Source organism: Biomphalaria glabrata, chromosome 7 (assembly GCF_947242115.1).
Source record: "Biomphalaria glabrata chromosome 7, xgBioGlab47.1, whole genome shotgun sequence".
Lineage (NCBI taxonomy): Eukaryota > Metazoa > Mollusca > Gastropoda > Planorbidae > Biomphalaria > Biomphalaria glabrata.
This window is the reverse complement of record NC_074717.1, coordinates 38315885-38339154: the sequence shown is the minus strand read 5'-3', so window position 1 is coordinate 38339154 and position 23270 is coordinate 38315885. Positions and strand designations below refer to the sequence as shown.

General features: G+C 36.7%; 1 protein-coding gene across 1 annotated transcript in view; it reads right to left on the bottom strand.

Annotated features, from left to right (window-relative positions):
• LOC106078282 (neuronal acetylcholine receptor subunit beta-4-like) overlaps positions 1-23270 on the bottom strand; it is a 136185-nt gene that overhangs the window by 66832 nt on the left and 46083 nt on the right. Inside the window, exons 3-6 of the mRNA XM_056035293.1 lie at positions 16711-16853; positions 7574-7618; positions 3876-3985; positions 1652-1831 (exon numbers count right to left, since the gene is read on the bottom strand). Coding sequence (XP_055891268.1) covers positions 1652-1831; positions 3876-3985; positions 7574-7618; positions 16711-16853 — 478 coding nt within the window. The remainder of the gene's footprint in view (positions 1-1651; positions 1832-3875; positions 3986-7573; positions 7619-16710; positions 16854-23270) is intronic.

The window sequence follows — 23270 nt, the reverse complement described above, 5'->3', positions numbered from 1 at the left end:
TTGGTAATCAAGATTTTTAACAGCATCTTGTCAAAAGCACCATCGTCAGCTTAATGAATTCTGAAACGAAATGTAGACTCAGTATTCCGACTCCATTCTGTCCAATAGAGTGCGAGGGCTTTCCAAAAGTTGAAATGTTTCTCTTTGTGCTTGAATGAATTAAATACATTTCTAAATTTAAAAAAAAGGCATTGATCCCCCTGACTTAGAGAACGACAAATGGTTGCAAGCATTTTACTTTATGTTGGATATAACAAAGAAATGAAATGAGCTGAATCTGAAACTGCAAGGAAAGTAAAAAGTAAAAACCCAGCCGATGTTTTGGTAGAAGAATTGTTTTGTTTTGAAGAAAAACATTCTTTTAGCAGAAGATATTCAGTGCGGTAAGTCACTTCATTTTCAATGTCTAAAGCAGTATCACGATACAATCAGTGCAGCTTTTAAAACGAATAACTTCAGCATAAAAAAAATCTGAGATGAATTTCTTGACAGATTTGAGCAGTTCAAAACCAACAAAACTAATCTGGCATTCCTGGTACACCATCTCAACACAAATAGTAACGAAATCCACACTGATCCATTTAGAATTGATACTGGATCTCTAGAAATGTCATTGATCGATATAAAAAGGGAAGTTTTGTGGAGTAAAAAATTTACAGAGTTGATTTCAAGTTGGAAGAATTGGAGGTCCAGAAATGTATGTACGTAACACAACAAAAGTGAACAGCTTTAAAAGGAATGTCGCGAGTTGATGAGCTGAATAGTCTTCCAGATTGCTACAGTCAGGTGAAGAAGTTAGTATTTTAATTGACATATTCATGCAAGCAATCGTTCACTTGCATAAATATAATTAAAAGTAGAGTAAGAAACCAATTAACAAATGAAAATTTAGAGTCGTGTTTGAAACTAAAAACAAGTTATGACCGAAATGTGTCCAAACTTTCTAAAACCAAAGCCATAGCTTCCATTGACTTAGCTTCCTAAATTGTTTGTTATGGCAGTACATGTTGGTGTAAGTAAATAATTAACTGCATAAGTTGTTACTGAATTTAGAAATAATTATCTAATAATTTATATATATATATATAATCTAATTTGTTGCAAAAACACTATTTATAAAGGAATAAAAAGTATAGTGTGTGTGTGATATTTATTGTTGGTAAGAAAAAAATGTTGTGGCTCTTTAAAGCTTTAAAATTTTGTAAATTCTCATTTTTGGCTCTTCCGACTCAAAAGGTTGCCGACCCCTGGTGTAGGACAGGCTCACGCATGTATTCACTTGTGTACTTCAGGTTCACTCATGTACTCACTTGTGTACTTCAGGTTCACTCATGTACTCACTTGTGTACTTCAGGTTCACTCATGTATTCACTTGTGTACTTCAGGTTCACTCATGTACTCACTTGTGTACTTCAGGTTCACTCATGTATTCACTTGTGTACTTCAGGTTCACTCATGTACTCACTTGTGTACTTCAGGTTCACTCATGTATTCACTTGTGTACTTCAGGTTCACTCATGAACTCACTTGTGTACATCAGGTTCACGCATGTACTCACTTGTGTACTTCAGGTTCACTCATGAACTCACTTGTGTAGGACAGGCTCACGCATGTATTCACTTGTGTACATCAGGTTCACTTATGTACTCACTTGTTCGTGTGCATCCAGGTAAGGAATCTCACGTCGCACACCTGGGTGTCGAAGGGGTATTTGCCGATGTTGACGGCGCAGCTGGTCTCCGTGATGATGCCCGGCTCCCAGTGGACCATGCCCGTGTGCCGGACACTGATCAACATCTGGCTGTTACCAAGCTCACGGTAGTGTTGGGCTCTGAAATCAAAACCATAGGACAAGTGTTACAGCAGTGGGTATCAACTTTTGTTATACTACAGATTCACTGCTCTAGATGTTTGAATCACTCCCTCACTATCAGGGAATTGAATTAAAAACTGTGATATCCAAACACAAAACCAGATGTGATATTGATTTATTACCAAGTTTTAAAGTCCTTAACAATATTACTACGTAAATCAACATCAGAATATAAGAAGCAAAATATAAAATTATATCCTTTTTTAAAAAAAACAACAACTTATCTAAATGGGAAGAACTCCGCGCTTAAAACTATAGGCCTATCTATCAATAATTTAAAATTCATTTCCCTTAGTCGATATCAAACAAAATAATCAATTATCAATAATTAATTAACTAATTGATTAATTTTTTATATTGATTCATGTTTTGTTAGGTATAATAAATAATTAGTTAAAGTATATATTTTAAAGTATATAAAAAGTATTAAAGTATATAAAGTATATATAAAGAGAAATAACGTGTACACACTTTTTACCAGACAGACAGAGTTGATATAAGCTTTGTGAAAATGTATGACTTTTAACTCAAACGTTCTTACTTAGTAGACTAGTCAAAACACTAGTAGACACTAATTGACAATCAAAACATCACTGAGGCAATCAATTATCTGACTGTACTTTTCCCTACACGTTGCGATCCATTGGACCCTTTACAAATCAAGAATCATAGCAAAAGTTTGTTGTTGTTATTTATTAAGAACAAAAGAAGTTTGAAATATTTTTCAGTGTTTTCTATTAGCATACTCAGTAATTACTCAGTACCCAGACCAAACAATAACAAACATAACCAAATAGTCTGGGAAGGTAGTTTAAAAACTAAAAGTACTATTTGATAGGAAACCTTTAGAGTAAAGCATATAGATCTACTCTACTGGTCAGGTTACAGTCCCCTGGGCTGCTCCTGTCATGATCATTTGTATGCACGGAGAACAAATGTTGTGCTTCTAACTTTGACAAAACTTTCTTTCACCAGATACTCTTTCATTACACAAGGCATAAGCACTATTTGAAAGCCAGTAGATCATGCTTCACATGCTATGGGAAATAACTTCTCGTGTTTCCAACTTCTCAAAAGGACATACTAAATACAAGATGACTCGAAGAGTTGTCATGTAATATATTGCCTCAACTACACTGGGGCGTTTTCAGAATATTTTAGCTTACAGTACAATTGACAATGTCACTTTGTTACTTTGTTTTGTTACTTTGTTTTGTTACTTGCTTCATTACGCTGTCCCTCCAAATACTTTGAAACAATTCAAATATTCAGTCAATCGAAACATTTATCTGACGGTATCCTTTCTATCTATCTGAAAGAGACATTTGGAGAACTCTCGCAAAGGCTAAAGGACACACATTTAAGACCCAAAGGAAAACCCTTATTGAAGACAGGCACAGAAGACGGAAAGAAAACATAGACCGCCAGCGAGAACGGCTTTGATGCATTAGATGTGGAAAAATATGCAGGTCGCAACTGGGTTAACGTAGTCCTGTGAAACACTGACACTCATCCTTAATCATCGGAATCGAAGACATTGTCATTATATGTCATTATATATATATATATATATACAGTATTATACAGTGCTTTTTTGTAAAAAAAAAAATAGGTGCCGGTACTCTGTTATTAGGTGCCGGTACTCAGTAGTTGACTGCCTAACTTTTAAGTACTAAAAATTAATAATACGTCAAAATACAACAAAAGTAATAATTTTTTCAAAAAGTTGCCGGTACGCCGTACCGGTGCGTACTGACACCAAAAAAGCCCTGTATATATTTATATATATATATATATGTATATACGTGTGTATATGCTTAGGTGTGTGTGCGCGTGCAAGGTAGCAATTAAAATGTTTTAATTAAAAAGAAAACACCTACCTAAGCTAAAATCACCAGAGATTATGATTTTTAAAAAATTAGGCTAAACTGATGAATATAGGCATTAGCCAATCAATGTTTCAGATCAATGGCATGGCACCGTTCTCTCCCCACAAACTCACGTGTTTTCCACAAATATGTCAGGAAGCCAGACATCCTTTTGAAAGAGGATCAGCTCGTCAATGCCTCCATAATCAGCTGGGCTCCACTGGAGAAACTCGTCACACCATTCCTGAAAATAGAACAATATGCAATAAGTCTTAAACCTTTTTTGTATCTTCTAGGTTACTTAGTGCAAGAGAGCTGGAGACAGTGACAAGGATAAGCTCAACATGAGATTGACTTTTGTCGCCCGGTGCAGAAAGGGAGGCCATTGTATTTGTATATTTCTAACAGTAACATATGAGTCATCTTCTGGCCAGATTTTTTTCTGCTTAAGTTCGTTTGGGGTTTGTGACAAGGAAAAATCGCGTGCTGTTGGGTTTTTTGTTGTTGTTTTTTTTTTTTTTGTTGTTGTTGTTTTTTTTTTGTTGTTGTTGTTTTTTTTTTGTTGTTGTTTTTTCAGCTATTCGCACTACCACACACTGTGTTGGTTATGCTGGGTTGTTATAGTAATATGGTCTGCCTAAGGTGTATTAAAGATGGTATGTTTGACAGTTTCGTAAGGACGCAGTATCTGTAATGGGGTGAATGTGTAGTTGCTTTTTGCTTTTTTTTTTATATTTCTGTGAAAGAGAAAATGTTAAGGTGTGTGTCCTGGAAGTTGGAAGATTGCGGATTGGTCTTAACTGCCTGTTAGATATTTTGATTACATGGAGGCAAAATTCATAAATATCGCGTGTTATGGTGTATCCGGTGTAATAATACGGAAGTATTGATAAGCGATGTGTTTAACTAGATCATATAGATCTAAAAAAAATAATTGTAAGTGTTACATCTCTTTAGCTTGTAGTAATTCTTATTTTGTCTTGCAACCGCGATCTTGTATCTGGCCAATTTGACCTTGTTTTGTCTGTTTCTATCAGAAACTCTTGGAATCTTTCCCTTTTCTTACGTTTTTTTCTTTGGGTTTCATTACATACCACCACATTTCTTCATGTTGTTTTCTCTTCTTTTTTTTTCCTCTTATTGAATATTACTATTTCAAGAACCTGAATGGGGTCTTTAAAAAAACAAACAAAGAACAGATAATGGTTGATGACTTTTAGGGTAGGTAATTCTATTACCATCCGCGTAGATACACTTTACAGACTTCATTTGGCTTTTATGATTGATTTATTAATGACTCGACTCTTGCAAAGTTTATGACACGAATTTTGTTTCTTGAAAATTAAATAATTATATACGTGTACTTGTCTATAAATTAGTAATTTTTCGTTTGTTAAGAGGTCTTAGGCTTAAATCAATAATAGAATCGAAAGTTACAGAACCGCTCAGCTTGTGCAAGAGTAAAATAGAAGAAAATCCAAGGGAGATAAATTGTGAGGAAAGAGTTCAAGAAAGTAGAGTGAATGGACCTTAGTACTTGTAATAGGATTTTTTTTTCTTCTCTTCTTTACACTTTTCATTTCAGTCTACCGGACAATATGTTTAGCCTCTTGACCAGTGTAATCTCAGTGACCATCCTAAGTCCGGGCAGAAGTGTCCAATCCTGCTGGATGAATCTTACTGTCCAGTTCAGGCAGAGGTTTACGTGAAAAGGGGAATTGTGTGGAGGGTCACAAATATGGTGGTAGGTCAGTTGTACCACGGTGACTGGCCAGGAGATGTACAGACTAGCATCATGAGCCTGTCTTTATGTTGGATTAGAAGCAGATCTATAATTTAGACCAAAAAAAAAGTATAAACTCGGTCTAGATTTGGTGATAATGTCGTTGTTAATGTTATATCTCAACCACTGCAAATATCAACAAGCAAAACAATTTATTTTTTATTTCTTTAGCTTATCTAAGAGGAAGAACCTCAATATCACTGTCATATATATTAATAGTACATGAATAAGCTCTCTTTTTTTCTATAAATAAATTTAGCATTACTAAAATTAAGTTGTTTTTTTTTTTTACAGATTCGTGTATCAGCTATGAATAATTATGCAAAACGTCAAATTAATCCAGAAAAGGACAGTGTGAGAGAAAACGTGTACAAAATGTAATAAGCGAAATAACTCCATATATACAGCCACATCTCTCAATAAGTAGCAGGTATTTCACTGATTTGATACGAAACATAATAAATGATTACCAATAATTAATTACCAAAGGATTTATTTTTATTGATTCAGGTTTTTTGAAGTGTACTATGTCGTTCTAACTTGATCGAGAATGGGAAGTGGGAGAAATAAGGTGTTCACATATTGTACCAGTGAGTTGATATAAGCTTTGTAAAAAAAAAGATTTTCACAACTGTAGGTTTAAATTTTTACAAATGAAAATTTTATAGTTTATAAATGTTCACAAATGTAAATGTTCACACAGCCTACATGTTCAAGTTTAATCTTGTATATTACAGCCTTTCCCTCACAAGAGAAGATAATTACGTTCTTCGCGTTTACAAGTTTTATTTTTAACTCATTTCGCCTATTCCTTAAATCAACTACAACATTTGTATGCGACATGAACCTAATACCAACGGGTCTACGTTTTACCTCTCTACCATTCAACCAATAATATAAAACATTTATTTAAAAAAAAAAAAACTAAAAAAAAAAACTAAATAAAACCATGATACAAAATGAACCTCTTCTGTGCGTGATAAAAGGGAGATTTGAAGACTGTTTAAAGTATCTATTCATATTTTACATAATATCTGGATACAAATACAGACTTTGATGTGTGTGGGGGGAGGTGTATATTGAGAAATACCACTGTAGCCTGAATGGAAGCAGACGTCAGACAGAGCTCAATGAGCAGATGACAGGTGTGGGCACTTTACGTCTCCTTCAATTACCCTCCCCACAGGCACGGAATGATTGGTTTTAATCTCTTTCTAAAGAAACACACACAGAGACACACATGCAATGCTGTACTCTCCCCCACAACCCCCCCCCCCTCTCGTCTCCGTGCTAACGAGATCGAGGCGCTCACGTGATGGAGATGTCGGGAGTAACGGAAATGAAATTATCGCCATCTTTAAAAACAAACCGCCAATTGTAATCAAATCTTTTACCACCACAGCCCCGCAACTCACGCTGTGTGTCAATAAAGCGCTTTGAAAAGTTTTATAATTGGAGATATGCCATCTTCGCTTCCATTTTGTATCACCCTCCCGGTCTCACCCCCCCCCCCCCATCTCCCCTCTTTGTGCCCCGGGTTCGAATAGCCGTCGCGGAATTGTATGATTCTAGAACTTAAGTCATTTACACCTTAAAAGACGCTGGGGTGGGAATAGCTCTGTCACGTGATCTGCGCAGACGATATGATAAATGGAATTGAGATAGTGAATAGCAATACAGACAGTACAAACATATCTTCCAGTGTATAGATCACCCTAGTAAACATTGAAAAAAAAAAAGAAAACATTTTTGGGTATACAGAATTCCATTGTGTTTTGTTCCTATTTACCGAGACATCTATACGTTGAGAGGAGACATTTAAATCAATAGGAAGTTTCTTAGACACAAATAAAGGTCTATGAAGCAGTGGCGTCGCTAGCGTCGGTGTCACTCGGTGCGGTACGCGCTCCGCGTAGCGCTGAAATTACTTCACCGTCATTTAATTTTAAAAAAATAATAAATAATATAAATTTTAATTTAATTTAATCTCAAAATACAGTATCGTGTCAGATTCAAGATGCACTGTACAACAAAGAAATAAACACTTACAAACTTGAGCCATCCACTGGCCGTTAGCACTTGATTTTTCATGTTCTGTTAACAGATAAGAAGAGCATTTCGTTAGGACAACTATATGAAGAAAATATCATGAGTAAATATTTAATGACTTCTGCTTCCACTGTCTCCAGCATTGAAGACGGTAAAAAAAACCTAGTTCTATATCGGAGTTACAGAGCTTTTTAAGGAACTAAAGTTATAACTCGTAAGAGAGTTTCTATTATATAATGATTATTGTTATAAACTTGATGGAGGCACACATGGGGGTAGTGGTGCAGGGGCGTAACTAGGGATTTGGGGGCCCGGGGGGATTGACCTCTTTGGGGGCCCCTTGCATTTTGACATTCGACATATGACATGAGATAATGTACGCAAAAATATATAAGCCCCAAATCAAATTGGTTCAGTATATCAGTAAACTTAACAAAAAGTAATCATCAAGACTCTTTTAATTAATAATACCGTTGTTTATTAGTTAAATAATGCACAAGTGACAAATCTAAATTGATATCGCTTCACGTCGTGCATTCTGTGCAGCAAAGACATCTATAACATCAACTACATCGATACTTTCTAGTATTTGTGACTTCACTGACATTAAAACCATGATAAGCCTTTCTTGCGTCATTGTGCTCCTGAGATTCTTTTTGATGAGCTTGAGCTTTGAGAATGATCTCTCACATGACGTAATGGAAGTGGCCTGAGTTAGCGGTATTCGGAGGAGGTTGCAAAGTCTGAGCACACGTAATTCCCATATGAAGCCTGTTTTCTCAATATGTCTATTGGTGATTGTATTACTGTTTGTTGATGAAAAGTGCTCGTGCATCAATGACATCATTGAAAAAGCGATTTTCCATTTATTTCATCATACAAACAGGAAAAGTAGCACAGTTTGTAACAAGCGTGTCTTCTAACAGGTGTCTTGGTTCAAGAAGAAACCCAAAGATATCCATTTTCTTTCCAGCCTTTGGAATCTGCCCTTCATCTCCATATGAAATCTGTCCAGCACTTCTGTCTCAACACGTTTGAATTGCAGTTGTATTGACAGTCCTACATTAGAACTCAACTTCCCATCAAGTCTTTTCTTTCATATGGTTGTTTTGATTACAGGGAATCCATAGTATTCACTACCTTCTTTTGCTTTTTCGATGGATTGGGTTTTTGTCAGTTTCTCATCATTTTGCAGAAAGCATGAAAGGGTACTAATTTCTTTAGCAGATTCTCGTATATGCAGTCCAGACTTTTGTAGTTTCTTCCGAACTATATTAATTGGGCACAGGAGCTTTGACCAGATTTCAAGATAGGCAAAAAATTCGTAATTTTCCACTGCATGAAGAAGATTCTGTGCTAATATTATATGGCATTACGTCATTGTTGGTTGTTTATGTTTTATTCGAAAGCAAAAGGATTCAGATAATACAAAAGTGGGAAAGATCCATATCTCGTTATGCTCGAGTATAGAAATACTCCGATAAGTGGACTGCCGTATTCACCATCACAACTGCTGACGAGTAGAAGACTCAGGGAATCATTCCAACTGATCCCAAACTATTGAAACCATCGGTAGCTGAAAATGTGGAGACATTACTCAACGAACGACAGACGAAAAGCTAAGTGAAATACGATGCAAAAGCAAGACTACCTAAAGATTATTCTGTCGGAGAGTTCGTCTAGGTCAAACATGGCAGAAAGCAGTTGTCATTAAAAAAAATTCAGCACCCAGATCTTACATCATAAAGACAAACAATGGAATAACATACAGAAGAAATCAACGCTTTTTAAATAAGAGTTTCGATGAAGACATCTCTGGGTACTATGATACCGATGAAGACAATGAACTGCAAACTGTTGCTACAAACGAAACAGACAGTTATACACCAACGTCTAGAGAACTTGTTCAGTCAAAACAACCAGAAGTGGACGAATTGTTTAAGTTCCTAGTAGACAGTGCCGGTCGCAGTGGGCGCCGCGCTTTCATAGGGCCCGCGCTAATTCCAAGTGTACATTATTAAATTAAACAATTATAACGTATATAAAATAACAGGGTTTTCGCGACCTCCTGATTTTTCAGGGCCTCCAGGAAATCTCATGAAAAGGCAAAATATACGATAAAGTCCAGAACTTTTTTTGAATTTATTCAAATCTCCTGAAGAATAGACGAAATTGACGTTTTGGGGTGCCAATAATTAAAAAGTGGCATTGCGAGCTTTCATTTGATTAAAAATTTATTGCAAAGACGAAAGTAGGCCTATTTTCTAATTCAAAAAATAATAATGTTGACATTATGCTTATCCCTACCCAGACTTGGCCCGCGCGATCCGTTTCGCATAGGGCCCCGCAAATGCTAGGGCCGGCCCTGCTAGTGGATATCACTATTAAGAACTTTAAAAGGAAGGGTGTGATAATAACTTCAATAGGAAGGATGTATTAATATTATATGATATTACGTCATTATTTTTTTTTTATATTTTGTGCTAAAGCAGGATTAGATCATTAGATGTAAATAAAAAGAGAGAGTTTCCATTGGATTGAGGAAAGATGAATAAAGGGGTAATAACTCGAGTGTGAAGTTTAATTCTGAAATTATAGACGCCAAACCCGAATAATGGACAATTTTAGCATTGTTAAGAATAACTTTTATTTATACTCGATTCTGTAAATTTTGCTTCAAGGTTAATTAGTGTAGCCATATAATACTCGCCATTTAGATCTATTATTAGTAAAGGTAACAAGATACCTGGAATTCGCTGTATATCATGCAGTTTTATTCGTAGCAACAAAGTTTAAATTGGAAGGGGAATTCCATTTATAAAAACCGATCTCTGCGGCAAAAATATCTTTAAAATATCTAGGTTTAGTCTTTGTGATAAATTTAATCCATAAATGTTGATTAAAAAAAGACACCCGTTGACACTATTTATCAATCAAATATATTAATTTATGTATTTACAAATAAATTTCGGACACCCATTTGGGGGCCCCCCCTAGGTGGGGGCCCGGGGGGATTTTAAAATTCTCCCCCCCATCCCCCCCCCCCCTTAGTTACGCCACTGAGTAAGTGGTGTATGTGTGTAGTCAGCCAACGCAAATCGCCTCAGGCCAGCGCTAGACGAGCGGTCAACCGTGACGAGTTAGGACGTCGGCCGAGACGAGTGTCAACAAGATGGTTAGGGAAGGATCGACATCGTGAACAGAGCTCAGGAGCGTCACGAGGGATGTAGTCATCTGACCACCCAGAATGGTCCAGCGACGTTCTGCCCGGTTCTAGAAGGCCAGCAGGGACCCTATATAAAGAGTGGAGGTGACACAGTCAAGACGCTTCATGACAGGGGTTCAGAGCGCGGTTCACTAATGTCCGGTCGACTACAGCACAGTTCAGTGTGGTTCAGCGGTGTGGTTCTGTACGGAGCATTACGACGGTTCAGTGCGGAGTACTATCAAGTACAGTTGAGACGAACGGCGTCTTGATCTTGGTCTGTGATCGAGTCCGACACAACGAGCCTGTACAGCCTGTGTTACGTGTTGCCAATTGTACAGTATTGGCTTTAATTTATTGGACATTAAACTGTTACGTTACTTTATAGCCCTGAGTTGTCAAGTTCTTCAAGTTGGTGGTGTAATAAAAATTTCGCAGAGAGCCTGAATAGTGAGATTCGTAACATTATATTAACTCTGTAACTTTTTGTATGTTTAGACTTTTTACAATTTTCGACCATTTCTTCCCTTCCAATTGTCATCAAAATTTGCAATAAGCTCATGATTGATGATAACACCACATGAATTGATAAAAAAATAGTTAATCAATAAGTCGTAATTAGTGTAGAGAATTACTACTTTTTAGTGCGTTTATATTCGAGCGTTGTTTTTTTTTTCTTATTATTATTTATTTATTTATTAAGTCCGTAGCTGTCCCAAGCCGTTTGATAAAGTATCATGGTAATAGGTCTTACTTAAACGCACCAAAGTATTACTGTATTATCTCGTGGAGAATATTAGCTTACTTGATTGTTTAATTGCATTTATATACTCAAAAATGGTATATACTTTTATGTTCTACACAGCCAAGTTCCAATTAGAGTAGTCTTTTTGCAAACGTTCGTTTGATATTTAGATCTGTACTATTATATTGTTACGAATCTCACTATCCAGGCTCTCTGCAAACTTCACCTTACACCACCAACTTAAAGAGCTTGACAACTCAGGGCTCCAAAGTAACGTAACACTTTAATAGTTGAATAAATAACAGCCAATACTGTACAATTGGCAACACGTACACTGTACAAATATCTATCCGACAACACCGTTCCGCAGTATCAACTCTTGCACTGGCCTCTCCGTCTCGTTCTGGGCTTGCACTGGGTTCAACAGTTCAGGACTGACTTCACACACTAGGCTCGTTGTGTCGGACTCGATCGCAGACCAAGATCAAGACGCCAGCCGTCTCAACTGTACTTGACAGTACTCCGCACTGAACCGTCGTAATGCTCCGTACAGAACCACACCGCTGAACTGTGCTGTAGTCGACCGGACTGTAGTGAACCGGGCTCTGAACCCCTGCCGTGAACCGTCTTGACTGCGACACCTCCGCTCTTATATAGGGTCCCTACTGGCCTTCTCGAACCGGACAGAACGCCACTCGACGTTTCCAGGTGGTCAGATGACTACAACTCTTGTGACGCTCCTGAGCTCTGTTCACGACGTCGATCCTTCCCGAACCGCCGTCGATCCTTCCCGAACCGCCGTGTTGACACTCGTCTCGGCTGACCGTCGTAACTCGTCACGGTTGACCGCTCGTCTAGCGCTGGCCTGGGGCGATTTGCGTCGGCTGACTCCACACACACCACTACCCCCTCTGTGCCACCACCAGGTTTATAACAATATGAATACATCATGACATCTTAATTGAAATTAACATTGCGAGACTCTGAAAATTGTTTAATGGTTAAAAAAAAATAATTTAATCGCAAATAATTAAGCTGAGTATTTTGTCTCCCCCCTTCCCATTTCAATCCTTCAGACAATAATTTCCATTGTTTAAATATCTTCTCCACTGTAAAGCTGCACAAAACAAGCTTATTGAGCAATCGATTGGCTTGTAATAATAAGAGGGTTAGAGGGGAAAATACAACGTTTATAGTGAAGGATGGAAAAGTCAATCGAATTTGACTGGGCTAGTCTGAGGCAGGAGAAGCAAAGTGACGTCTTCTTGTTTAACTAAACAATTTATAAGTACTCTATCAGACTCTTATTATAGAAACACGGCAGTCCTACCAACTAAGTCTAGGTCTACTTGTTCTAGGTCTACTAGGTCTACTGGATCCAGGTCTATAGGTCTACTAGGTCTATGTCTACTAGGTCTACTGGATCCAGGTCTATAGGTCTACTAGGTCTATGTCTACTAGGTATACGGGATCCAGGTCTATAGGTCTACTAGGTCTATGTCTACTAGGTCTACTGGATCCAGGTCTATGGGTCTATTAGGTCTATGTCTACTAGGTCTACTGGATCCCGATCTATAGGTCTACTAGGTCTATGTCTACTAGGTCTACTGGATCCAGGTCTATAGGTCTACTAGGTCTATGTCTACTAGGTCTACTGGATCCAGGTCTATAGGTCTACTAGGTCTATGTCTACTAGGTCTACTGGATCCAGGTCTATAGGTCTACTAGGTCTATGTCTACTAGGTCTACTGGATCCAGGTCTACTAGGTCTATGTCTACTAGGTCTACTAGGTCGTGGTCTCCTAGGTCTATGTTTACTCTTGTGGGACATTCGGAATGTTAAGATAACGATTTCCATAGTTTCCTGTCAAATCTAGTCAAGATGAAGTTATATTGTTGTGTATGAAGCTTACTGCGTATTCATCGAACGCAGACTTAAAGTTGCCAACTAGTTAATGTAAGACATACAGATTTACTTCTGCATTAGATAAATAATATAAAACTATACTAGACATTCAGTTTTCAAACAGGGCTTCCTATATGAATCTCCATGAATGGCTGCATATACGACAACCCAAGACTGTGCAGGCGTCAAAAGCCTCACCCTAAAATTGGGCCTTCACATATCAAAAATATTAATTACACACAAAATGTGGACATTAAATATAAACAAGAAAAACACTCTTTAAAAATTTATAAAAACAAAGCTTATATTAAGTGCAATTTTATCAAGTGGTTTGGATTAATCGAGACCATTTGTTAAAGGCTTCAACACTGACCTGCGACGCCGTAACCTTTGGGCAGTTTAGGCCAATAGCTTGTTGTCACGTCCTACAGACCTGTGACGTGGTACGAGCTATTGGTCTAAACTGCCCACAGGTTAGGACGTTGGAGATCAGTGTTCAGGTCTTCTATGACGCTTTGGTCTCGTATCAGCCATGTCATTCAGTTTGTAATAGATGTAGACTAACAATAATAAATCTGTGCGATGAGAAATATTTATTTTTGTTTAATGCAATTTGATGATTTTAGCTTTCTCAATGCACTATGATCCTATCACTTTCTCAATGCACTATGATCCTATCACTTTCTCAATGCACTATGATCCTATCACTTTCTCAATGCACTATGATCCTATCACTTTCTCAATGCACTATGATCCTATCACTTTCTCAATGCACTATGATCCTATCACTTTCTCAATGCACTATGATCCTATCACTTTCTCAATGCACTATGATCCTATCACTTTCTCAATGCACTATGATCCTATCACTTTCTCAATGCACTATGATCCTATCACTTTCTCAATGCACTATGATCCTATCACTTTCTCAATGCACTATGATCCTATCACTTTCTCAATGCACTATGATCCTATCACTTTCTCAATGCACTATGATCCTATCACTTTCTCAATGCACTATGATCCTATCACTTTCTCAATGCACTATGATCCTATCACTTTCTCAATGCACTATGATCCTATCACTTTCTCAATGCACTATGATCCTATCACTTTCTCAATGCACTATGATCCTATCACTTTCTCAATGCACTATGATCCTATCACTTTCTCAATGCACTATGATCCTATCACTTTCTCAATGCACTATGATCCTATCACTTTCTCAATGCACTATGATCCTATCACTTTCTCAATGCACTATGATCCTATCACTTTCTCAATGCACTATGATCCTATCACTTTCTCAATGCACTATGATCCTATCACTTTCTCAATGCACTATGATCCTATCACTTTCTCAATGCACTATGATCCTATCACTTTCTCAATGCACTATGATCCTATCACTTTCTCAATGCACTATGATCCTATCACTTTCTCAATGCACTATGATCCTATCACTTTCTCAATGCACTATGATCCTATCACTTTCTCAATGCACTATGATCCTATCACTTTCTCAATGCACTATGATCCTATCACTTTCTCAATGCACTATGATCCTATCACTTTCTCAATGCACTATGATCCTATCACTTTCTCAATGCACTATGATCCTATCACTTTCTCAATGCACTATGATCCTATCACTTTCTCAATGCACTATGATCCTATCACTTTCTCAATGCACTATGATCCTATCACTTTCTCAATGCACTATGATCCTATCACTTTCTCAATGCACTATGATCCTATCACTTTCTCAATGCACTATGATCCTATCACTTTCTCAATGCACTATGATCCTATCACTTTCTCAATGCACTATGATCCTATCACTTTCTCAATGCACTATGATCCTATCACTTTCTCAATGCACTATGATCCTATCACTTTCTCAATGCACTATGATCCTATCACTTTCTCAATGCACTATGATCCTATCACTTTCTCAATGCACTATGATCCTATCACTTTCTCAATGCACTATGATCCTATCACTTTCTCAATGCACTATGATCCTATCACTTTCTCAATGCACTATGATCCTATCACTTTCTCAATGCACTATGATCCTATCACTTTCTCAATGCACTATGATCCTATCACTTTCTCAATGCACTATGATCCTATCACTTTCTCAATGCACTATGATCCTATCACTTTCTCAATGCACTATGATCCTATCACTTTCTCAATGCACTATGATCCTATCACTTTCTCAATGCACTATGATCCTATCACTTTCTCAATGCACTATGATCCTATCACTTTCTCAATGCACTATGATCCTATCACTTTCTCAATGCACTATGATCCTATCACTCGTCTGGACCAGTTGGGAAAGGAGAGGGGGGAGAAGGGAATATCTGAGTTAACGTTACCGTTTTAATACGTTAAAAAAAATTCACTAAGAGGTCAAGCCTCCTCAAGGGAACTAATTCAACTTATACCACCCCATCTGTCAAGTAGGATTTCTTTCCTTTGTTTGATACCAAACAAAATAATTACTTACCAATAGTTAATTAACTAATTGTTGTTGTTGTTTTTTAATTGATTCTTGTTTCGTCAGGTGAAAGAAATAATTGTGCGAGATTTCAATTTGATCCGAGATTGGGTGTCGGAGAAATAACGTGTAAAAAAAAAATTTGAATTCAAACTCAGGGCTTAAAGCCTTCTCAGAGGTGACTAATTCAGCTTATACCAACACATATGTCAAGTACAAGTTCTTTCCCTTGTTCGATATCAAACCAAAAATAATAATTATCTGACAAATAGGTTAATGTTTTAATTTGTTCATGTTTTTTATGGTACGCTAAATAATTTTTTGAAGTTTCAACTTGATCCGAGATTGGGTGTGGGAGAAATAACGTTTACAAACTTTTTACCAGACAGACGGGCAGACAGAGTGAGTTGATATAAGCTTTATATAAATAATGTAAAGGCTATTAAAAGTAATCTATTTATTTATATATTTCACAAATAAGACATGCTTTTTGACTTATTAATATTATAGAGTGCAATTATATTCAACGGATATTCGCCCAGGCCCTCTACTTAATAAAATACGACCATGTGTATATTTCACGTTTCTACTTGTTGCATGAAGCGTGGGACGTAATCATCTTTTTTTTTAAAGTAACGTCTGTATTATATAAGATAAGATAAGATGTCTTTATTATAGATAATATGGGACCTTCACTATATTACAGATTTCCCAGATACTTTGAAAAAAATGAGCCAGAAGTTTACTTTGAAAAAAAAGTTAAAGTTCTCACCAAATTGTGTATCATTATCAGGAAGAAGGACATGTTGACTGCGATGGACTTGCTCTGGTTCTTGATGGGCAGTACTCCTACACTGTAGCTGGTCAGTAAGTCGTTGCGTAGTTTGACCATCTCGTCAGAAGAAAATCCAAGAACTGCAAGAATACTCACATGTCAATAGCATCAAGAGATGAAGAGAATCATCCTTTCAACTGTCTCACAATACTAAAAGATGGACCAAACATTGATAGAGTATAAAAACTAAGAGGGTTTCTTAGGTCCCCATTTGAGATGAAAGTAAAAAAAAGCTTATATTGTATATAAAAATTTACATATACAACTTTAAAAATAGCATTTAATGGTTGACTACATTTATGAAACAGAACTCGGGCTAAATGCTAAAAGCATATATATAATATTGTGAGTTGCAGGATGAGGTCTCATGATATAAATAGCTTAGTAGTTGTTTTTTTTTTTTTAGTTTTTTTTTTTTGGAGACGGTAGCCAGGTTTAGATAATGAATTGTTGGTAAATGAAAATTTACAAATCGAAATTAATTATTGAAACTAAATGAGTTTTTAGAACATTTTTAAATACTTCCTTCCCCTTACATCTATGAAGATACTAGACAAGCAACTAACTGGCTTCAACCTTTCCCTGCGTCTCCAATATTTGCTTATAATCGTCGATTAAAGTTTCCCTTTATAGACGTAGGTTGGTCAATTATGTCTTCCACATTGTCTAGGTAGCTGTCAAGACAAAAAGCAGAAGTCTCGAGCCTACTTATTCACATCTGTGATTCTTCCCTACCCATCCTTTTTTTTTCCACGTTCTCTCCCTTGTGTACACAATATTTCTATGTCTAATACTTCAGCTGTATACTTTATACACAGGTTATGTGATTATTATGAGCTGTGGCTGAGTGATAAAACGCTTGCTTCCGGACATGAGGGTCCCGTGTTCGAATCCTGGTGAAGACTTCGATTTTTTATTTCGGGAATTTTTTAGTCCACCCACCCCAATGGGTACCTGACATAAGTTGGGAAAAAAGTAAAGGCGATTGGTCGTGTTGGTGACCACATGACACCCTCATTTTAATCTTAAGGTCACAGAAATAGATGACCTTCACATCATCTGCCCTATCTGCACCCTCTGAAAGCGGAACTTTGCTATGTGATATGGTTTAAAATAAGCATAGTTCATTCCTGGATCAAATAGTGTGTGAGTTGTTTGTGTTCACCTCTCCTTTCCTTTATGTATAGCAGTATATATAACATATATAAATATAACAGTATACGGGCACGACATGGCCTAAAGTGTGCCGATGTGCCAAAATACTCAAAACTCAAACTTTATAACAGTATATTGAATTCACCTGAATATAGGCAATCAAAAGTTTGGTCTCAGAACTAGCTGATTGGTTGGAATTTTTATCAGGCGTCCAATCATTTTTTTTTTTTTACAAAGTTTATATTAACTCAATTTGACTGTCTGGGTGAAATCCTGCACACGTTATTTCTGCCACTTTCCATTCTCGGATTATTGTTATTGTTATTATCATTTGTCTAGATTCTAGATCTACAAAAAGTTAATAAGGCTACATGGTTGATTTGAAGTAATTGCTTCAATTTCACTCAATATAAAAATAAAGTATTTTTTCATAGTTTACATCAGTGATGCCCAACCTAATTCCCCCAGCGGGCCATTTTAATTTCCGACACTCATGTCACGGACCACATGAGCCAAAAGGTAGAAAAAATAAAATGAAAAATAAATGAAATGGACAAGAAATTATTTTATTACAAATTCGTGGGTCTAATACATTAATTAATGAGATATATTTTTTTTTCACGCGTCAGAAAATGGCTTCATTTGTCTACTGAGCAATATCGTAGTTAGCGTTACAACCGACTCATTTTCTTGTCGCTTTTTGGTCAATAGTCCCATCGATCCTCTACCATTTAGGCTCTTTTATTCGCGGCTCAAACCAAGAATGCTTTCACATTCGTTTTAACATGCCGTTTATATGTTGTCCTTTTTTTAAAACATCCACACATTCTTTACAAATCAAATATGTTATCTTAATATCCACACACAAAAAAAGTAAAATGCGTACACTCTTCCTGGTAGATTCTACATTTCATAAACGCACAGACCAATCCATCAAAGAAAATGTGAGAGCCCTAACGTAGGTTAATAATTTTTCGACTTTTTTTTGGAGGGGAGATTTTCTACGCTTTGTGTCGACTTTTCGGCGGGCCGGATTGAACCACGTCGCGGGCCGGATATGGCCCGCGGGCCGTATTTTGGGCATCACTGGTTTACATGTTTCTCAACTATCCAACGTAAAGTTTAGACCACTAGCTTGAAACTAAATTTTAATCTAGCACAACCTGGTCTTTAACTATTAGGCCTATATGTAGTTTCTAATTCTATTTACAGTAGCCTATAAATGTGTATATCCCAGACGTTTGGAATTAAATGTTCAAAGCCCTTTTCCCCCCTTTTTTTTCTTTTTTTTTTTTTTTTAAAGAATGAATCTGTAAAAGAAAAAGAAGTCCTGGGTTACAGAGCTTTAGAGCAACAGTGGGGGATAACAATGATTGTAATGAAAGGGGCGGACAACTCTAGAGTAAAGCTTGGGCAGAAGATACAAGATTTATGGGATAAAGACACGAGATGACGTCATTTGAATCTTTTTCTTCTATCCAATCGCTGTTTACGGCTAAAGAAGACATTTATTTTTTTTTATAATTAAAAAAAAGGTTGCTAAATTGAAAATAGATTTTAATGTCAGCCTGAATTTGTCCGGTGTGTGTCACAAGACAGTTTGGAGAGTGTCCGTCTCAAGAAGGACTTTGTCATCAGACGTCCGTCAATATATTCTGACAGATCGGGTAAATAGTGCTTTATTGAGTGGACACACACACACGGCGCACAAACATCTTAAAGTAGAGTCTGATATGCAAAAGGAGAGTTCTTAAAAATATTTCGACTTTTTATAAAATGATATGATTAGAATTGTTTTATTTGAGTGCGTGTTTCAATTTTGTGTGTATGTCGGCGCTATAATATTCTTATATGTCAGATCTCAATAGCATACTGTTAGATTTAAGTTTAAGGTCTCAAGAGAAGTGTAAACAAGAAGTCTTTACATAGAATAGTATACATATAAAGGGAGTAGTAAGAAATGAAAAAAGTTTTTATTATATTTCCGCTTTCGGTTTGAAAGTCTATATATAGACGAGCTTGTGTCAGGATCTAAAAATGGGTCTGTTCACTTCATAAATTTTAAGCTTCAAGTTATCACCACCTTATCTTATATAATACGGACGTTAATTCAAAAAAGAAGATGATTACGTCCTACGCGTCATGCATTCAGTCATGCATATTAAACAATGACTTAAATTCTGCCAAGTCACCCATTCCATGCTCTAATAGCACAAGGGAAGAAGGATTATTTGTACAAATTTGTCCTAGCATATGGGATGAGGAATGTGCCTTTATTTTTGTGTCTTTCTGAGTATTTTATTAACTTTTGTTTTTGTATTTGAAGATTATGGTTCAGAGTTTTATGTATAATTGCTACTTTACTTTTGAGTCTTCTGTCCTGAAGGCTTTCTAAATTTAGTGATTTTACTAAAGGTATTACTCTAGTCAAATGTGAATATTCGTTTGTTATGAATTTCACTGCTCTATTTTGTGTCTGTTCCAGTTTCTTACTGTTTTCTTGAGTTGAGAATTTATTATTGAATTTGAATTATAAAGTGTATTAGTCTTTATTATATAGTGTGTGTTCAATCTTTTAAAGATTTCTACTTCTAGAATTAAAGTATTTTACTTACCTAAACCAGTATCTCCGATATATTTTAGATATTGGGTCATTATCGGGTCACTTTTTTAAAAAAAAGCTAACCACCCTACTCCATAGTTACACATAAATTAGTCTATATATGACTAACTTGAACAAAGAACATTGGCTTGTATAGGGTTTAAATTTTGCCACGAGAGGACAAAACGTTATTTACGTTACAGAACCACTAACTACAATACCAGAGCAAGATTTTAAACACTTAGAGAGCTGTCCAATTGAAACGATTTACAAACTTTAATAGTAAATAAACATAAAGTTATTACTATTTGATTCATAGTAATATTAATTTATAGATTTACAGAAACCACAGCCATCTGAGTTGTAATTAAACGTACTTTTTTTCACGATTTATTAAGATCGTACCCTCGTCATCATGTCGGCTCACCCTAAAATTGTGCAATAATTACAATGCGCGGGCATTAGGTAAAAATACAATTTCTTAAAGTAGGACCAAGAACTAAATTAATCCTTCAACCAATTCCTAACCATATAATCTCATCTTTTTTTTTATGTCCTTCACCATATCAACAAAATAAAGACCAGATTTGGATTATCTCTCATCACAGTTCTCTTCCGAGCCGCAAGACTTTCTGAAAATCAATGGAGCATCCAGAAACTGGCCTTAAGGGTGCAAATGGGATTTCTTTTTAACAGCATAATGAAAGTAGAAATAACTCAATAGTTCTTAGTTGTGTTGTTGCGTTTTTAAGTTCTAGGAATAGTGGTTGAGTTTCCAATAGTTTTTTCTACCTAGTATTGAACAGAGGTTGAAAGACTAGATACTAGTCTTAAGATTCCCCCCTCTCTTCCAGTTCCACTTATATTTTAATCAATCCATTCAAAGCTAGTTTCAACTGTAACCATACAGTGTACACCTCTCTCTCACATTCTCTCTCTCTATCTCTCTATCTATCTGTCTATCTATCTATCTATCTATCTATCTATCTATCTATCTATCTATCTGTCTATCTATCTATCTATCAATTTATCTAGATCGATCTATCTATCTAGCTATCTTTTTTTTCTCTATTTATCACTTTCTCTCTCTCTCTCTCTCTCTCTTTCATCTTCCATACCCTCCATGATACTGTTTGTTGTTTTGAATGACGAACGCTGACTGGTTGCTACGATCTCTTCTTTCAACACAGGTATCTTCAATCACACTTAAGAACAGCGGTTCTCAACCTTTTACGTTTGGCGACCCCTTTTTACAATCCCCTACTCAGCCGCGACCCCCCCCCCCCCAAGCAATAGAAGAATAGACAAAATACAATCCATATTTTCGATGGTCTTAGGGGACCCCTGACAAATCGTCAATCGACCCCCCAAGGGGTCTCGACCCACAGGTTGAGAACCCCTGCTTTAGAACCATCTTCGACAGCAAGCGCCTCAAGATTATTCTTTCAATTATCATGCGTACATACCTTGAGATAATTCCCTGACATTATAGTTTACTTTGCAATTTACAAACATTTAAAGAAAAAATAAAGAAAAAAAACAAAAGAAAAAAACGCTTATGTCATGTACATCAGTCTTTCTGGCTATTGCATTGTCATTTGTTAGTTTTGATCATATTTTGGAGTACTCAAATGATTACCAAGAAACAGTCGTGGCAACAGTGTAGCAATCTTTACTGACTGTGCGACTATATAAGATCAAATGGGTCGTTTTGTCCAATATTGGGCACCATGTGATTAAGTGGTCCATTCAAATGTAGACTATCCATGTAAAACACAAGAAGACGATCGCTGTAATTGGACCGGAAGTCTATAAGAACATATTGACGCGACTGTTACATCTCTGGGGCAGGCTTTTTTCTCCCCCTTGTAACAGACGCTACGGGATAAGTTCTTAAAGTTGACCGTGATGACGCAGGCGGAAGTCAATACCATACATGCCCTGGGGGCAAACTGACATGAATATGGGCCATTTCCTCGGAATATTTTGTCTCACCGAGGGGTTGAGAATCCACACTTGAAAAAAAAAAACACAGCGCTAATTGTCATTTTCAAAATTATTGAGAAACAATAAGCACTGATAATGTGTTGAAGTGAAAATAGTTGTATCAGTTCACTGTTTGACTATTAATTACATCTTCATGACTATGTTACACGTTACTTTATATCTACATAATATTTGACCTAATTGTACAACACAACTGGTCGTGGTTATAACGAAATGATAAACCGCTTGGTTTCGAACCGATGGTCGAATCCCATGGTGTTCGTGTCCTCTGTCCAGCAGACATTGGTCTTAATTGTGAAAATGTCTGAGTTTCACGCTGCAGTTAACTGCATTGTCCAGTAAACGGATTAATTCTTTGTATTTTCTGGTTTAAACGCATAGACTTACTTAGACTTAGGTTCTCCTGCGCCGTTCGGCGCATTCGGCGGCAAGTTGTCTCCATAAAGATCTGCCATTGGCAATGTCTGAAGCCTCCTCCCACCTGGTGTCCACTGTTCTGAGGTCCTCCATGAAGGTGTGACGCTTGCGTTGAAGGGCTTGCCATGTATCGGGCATTGGACGTCCAGTTGGGTTTGATCCAACACCGCCCTCGCAGCATGTATAACTCTTCCATCAATGATGACACGCTTACAGCACTTAAAGAAATGTGATATTATGTTAAAGATTTTCCATCATTGGACCAGTACTTCAAATCATTTGTCGGTGGGGTTACATGACACCTGCACGCCCAAAG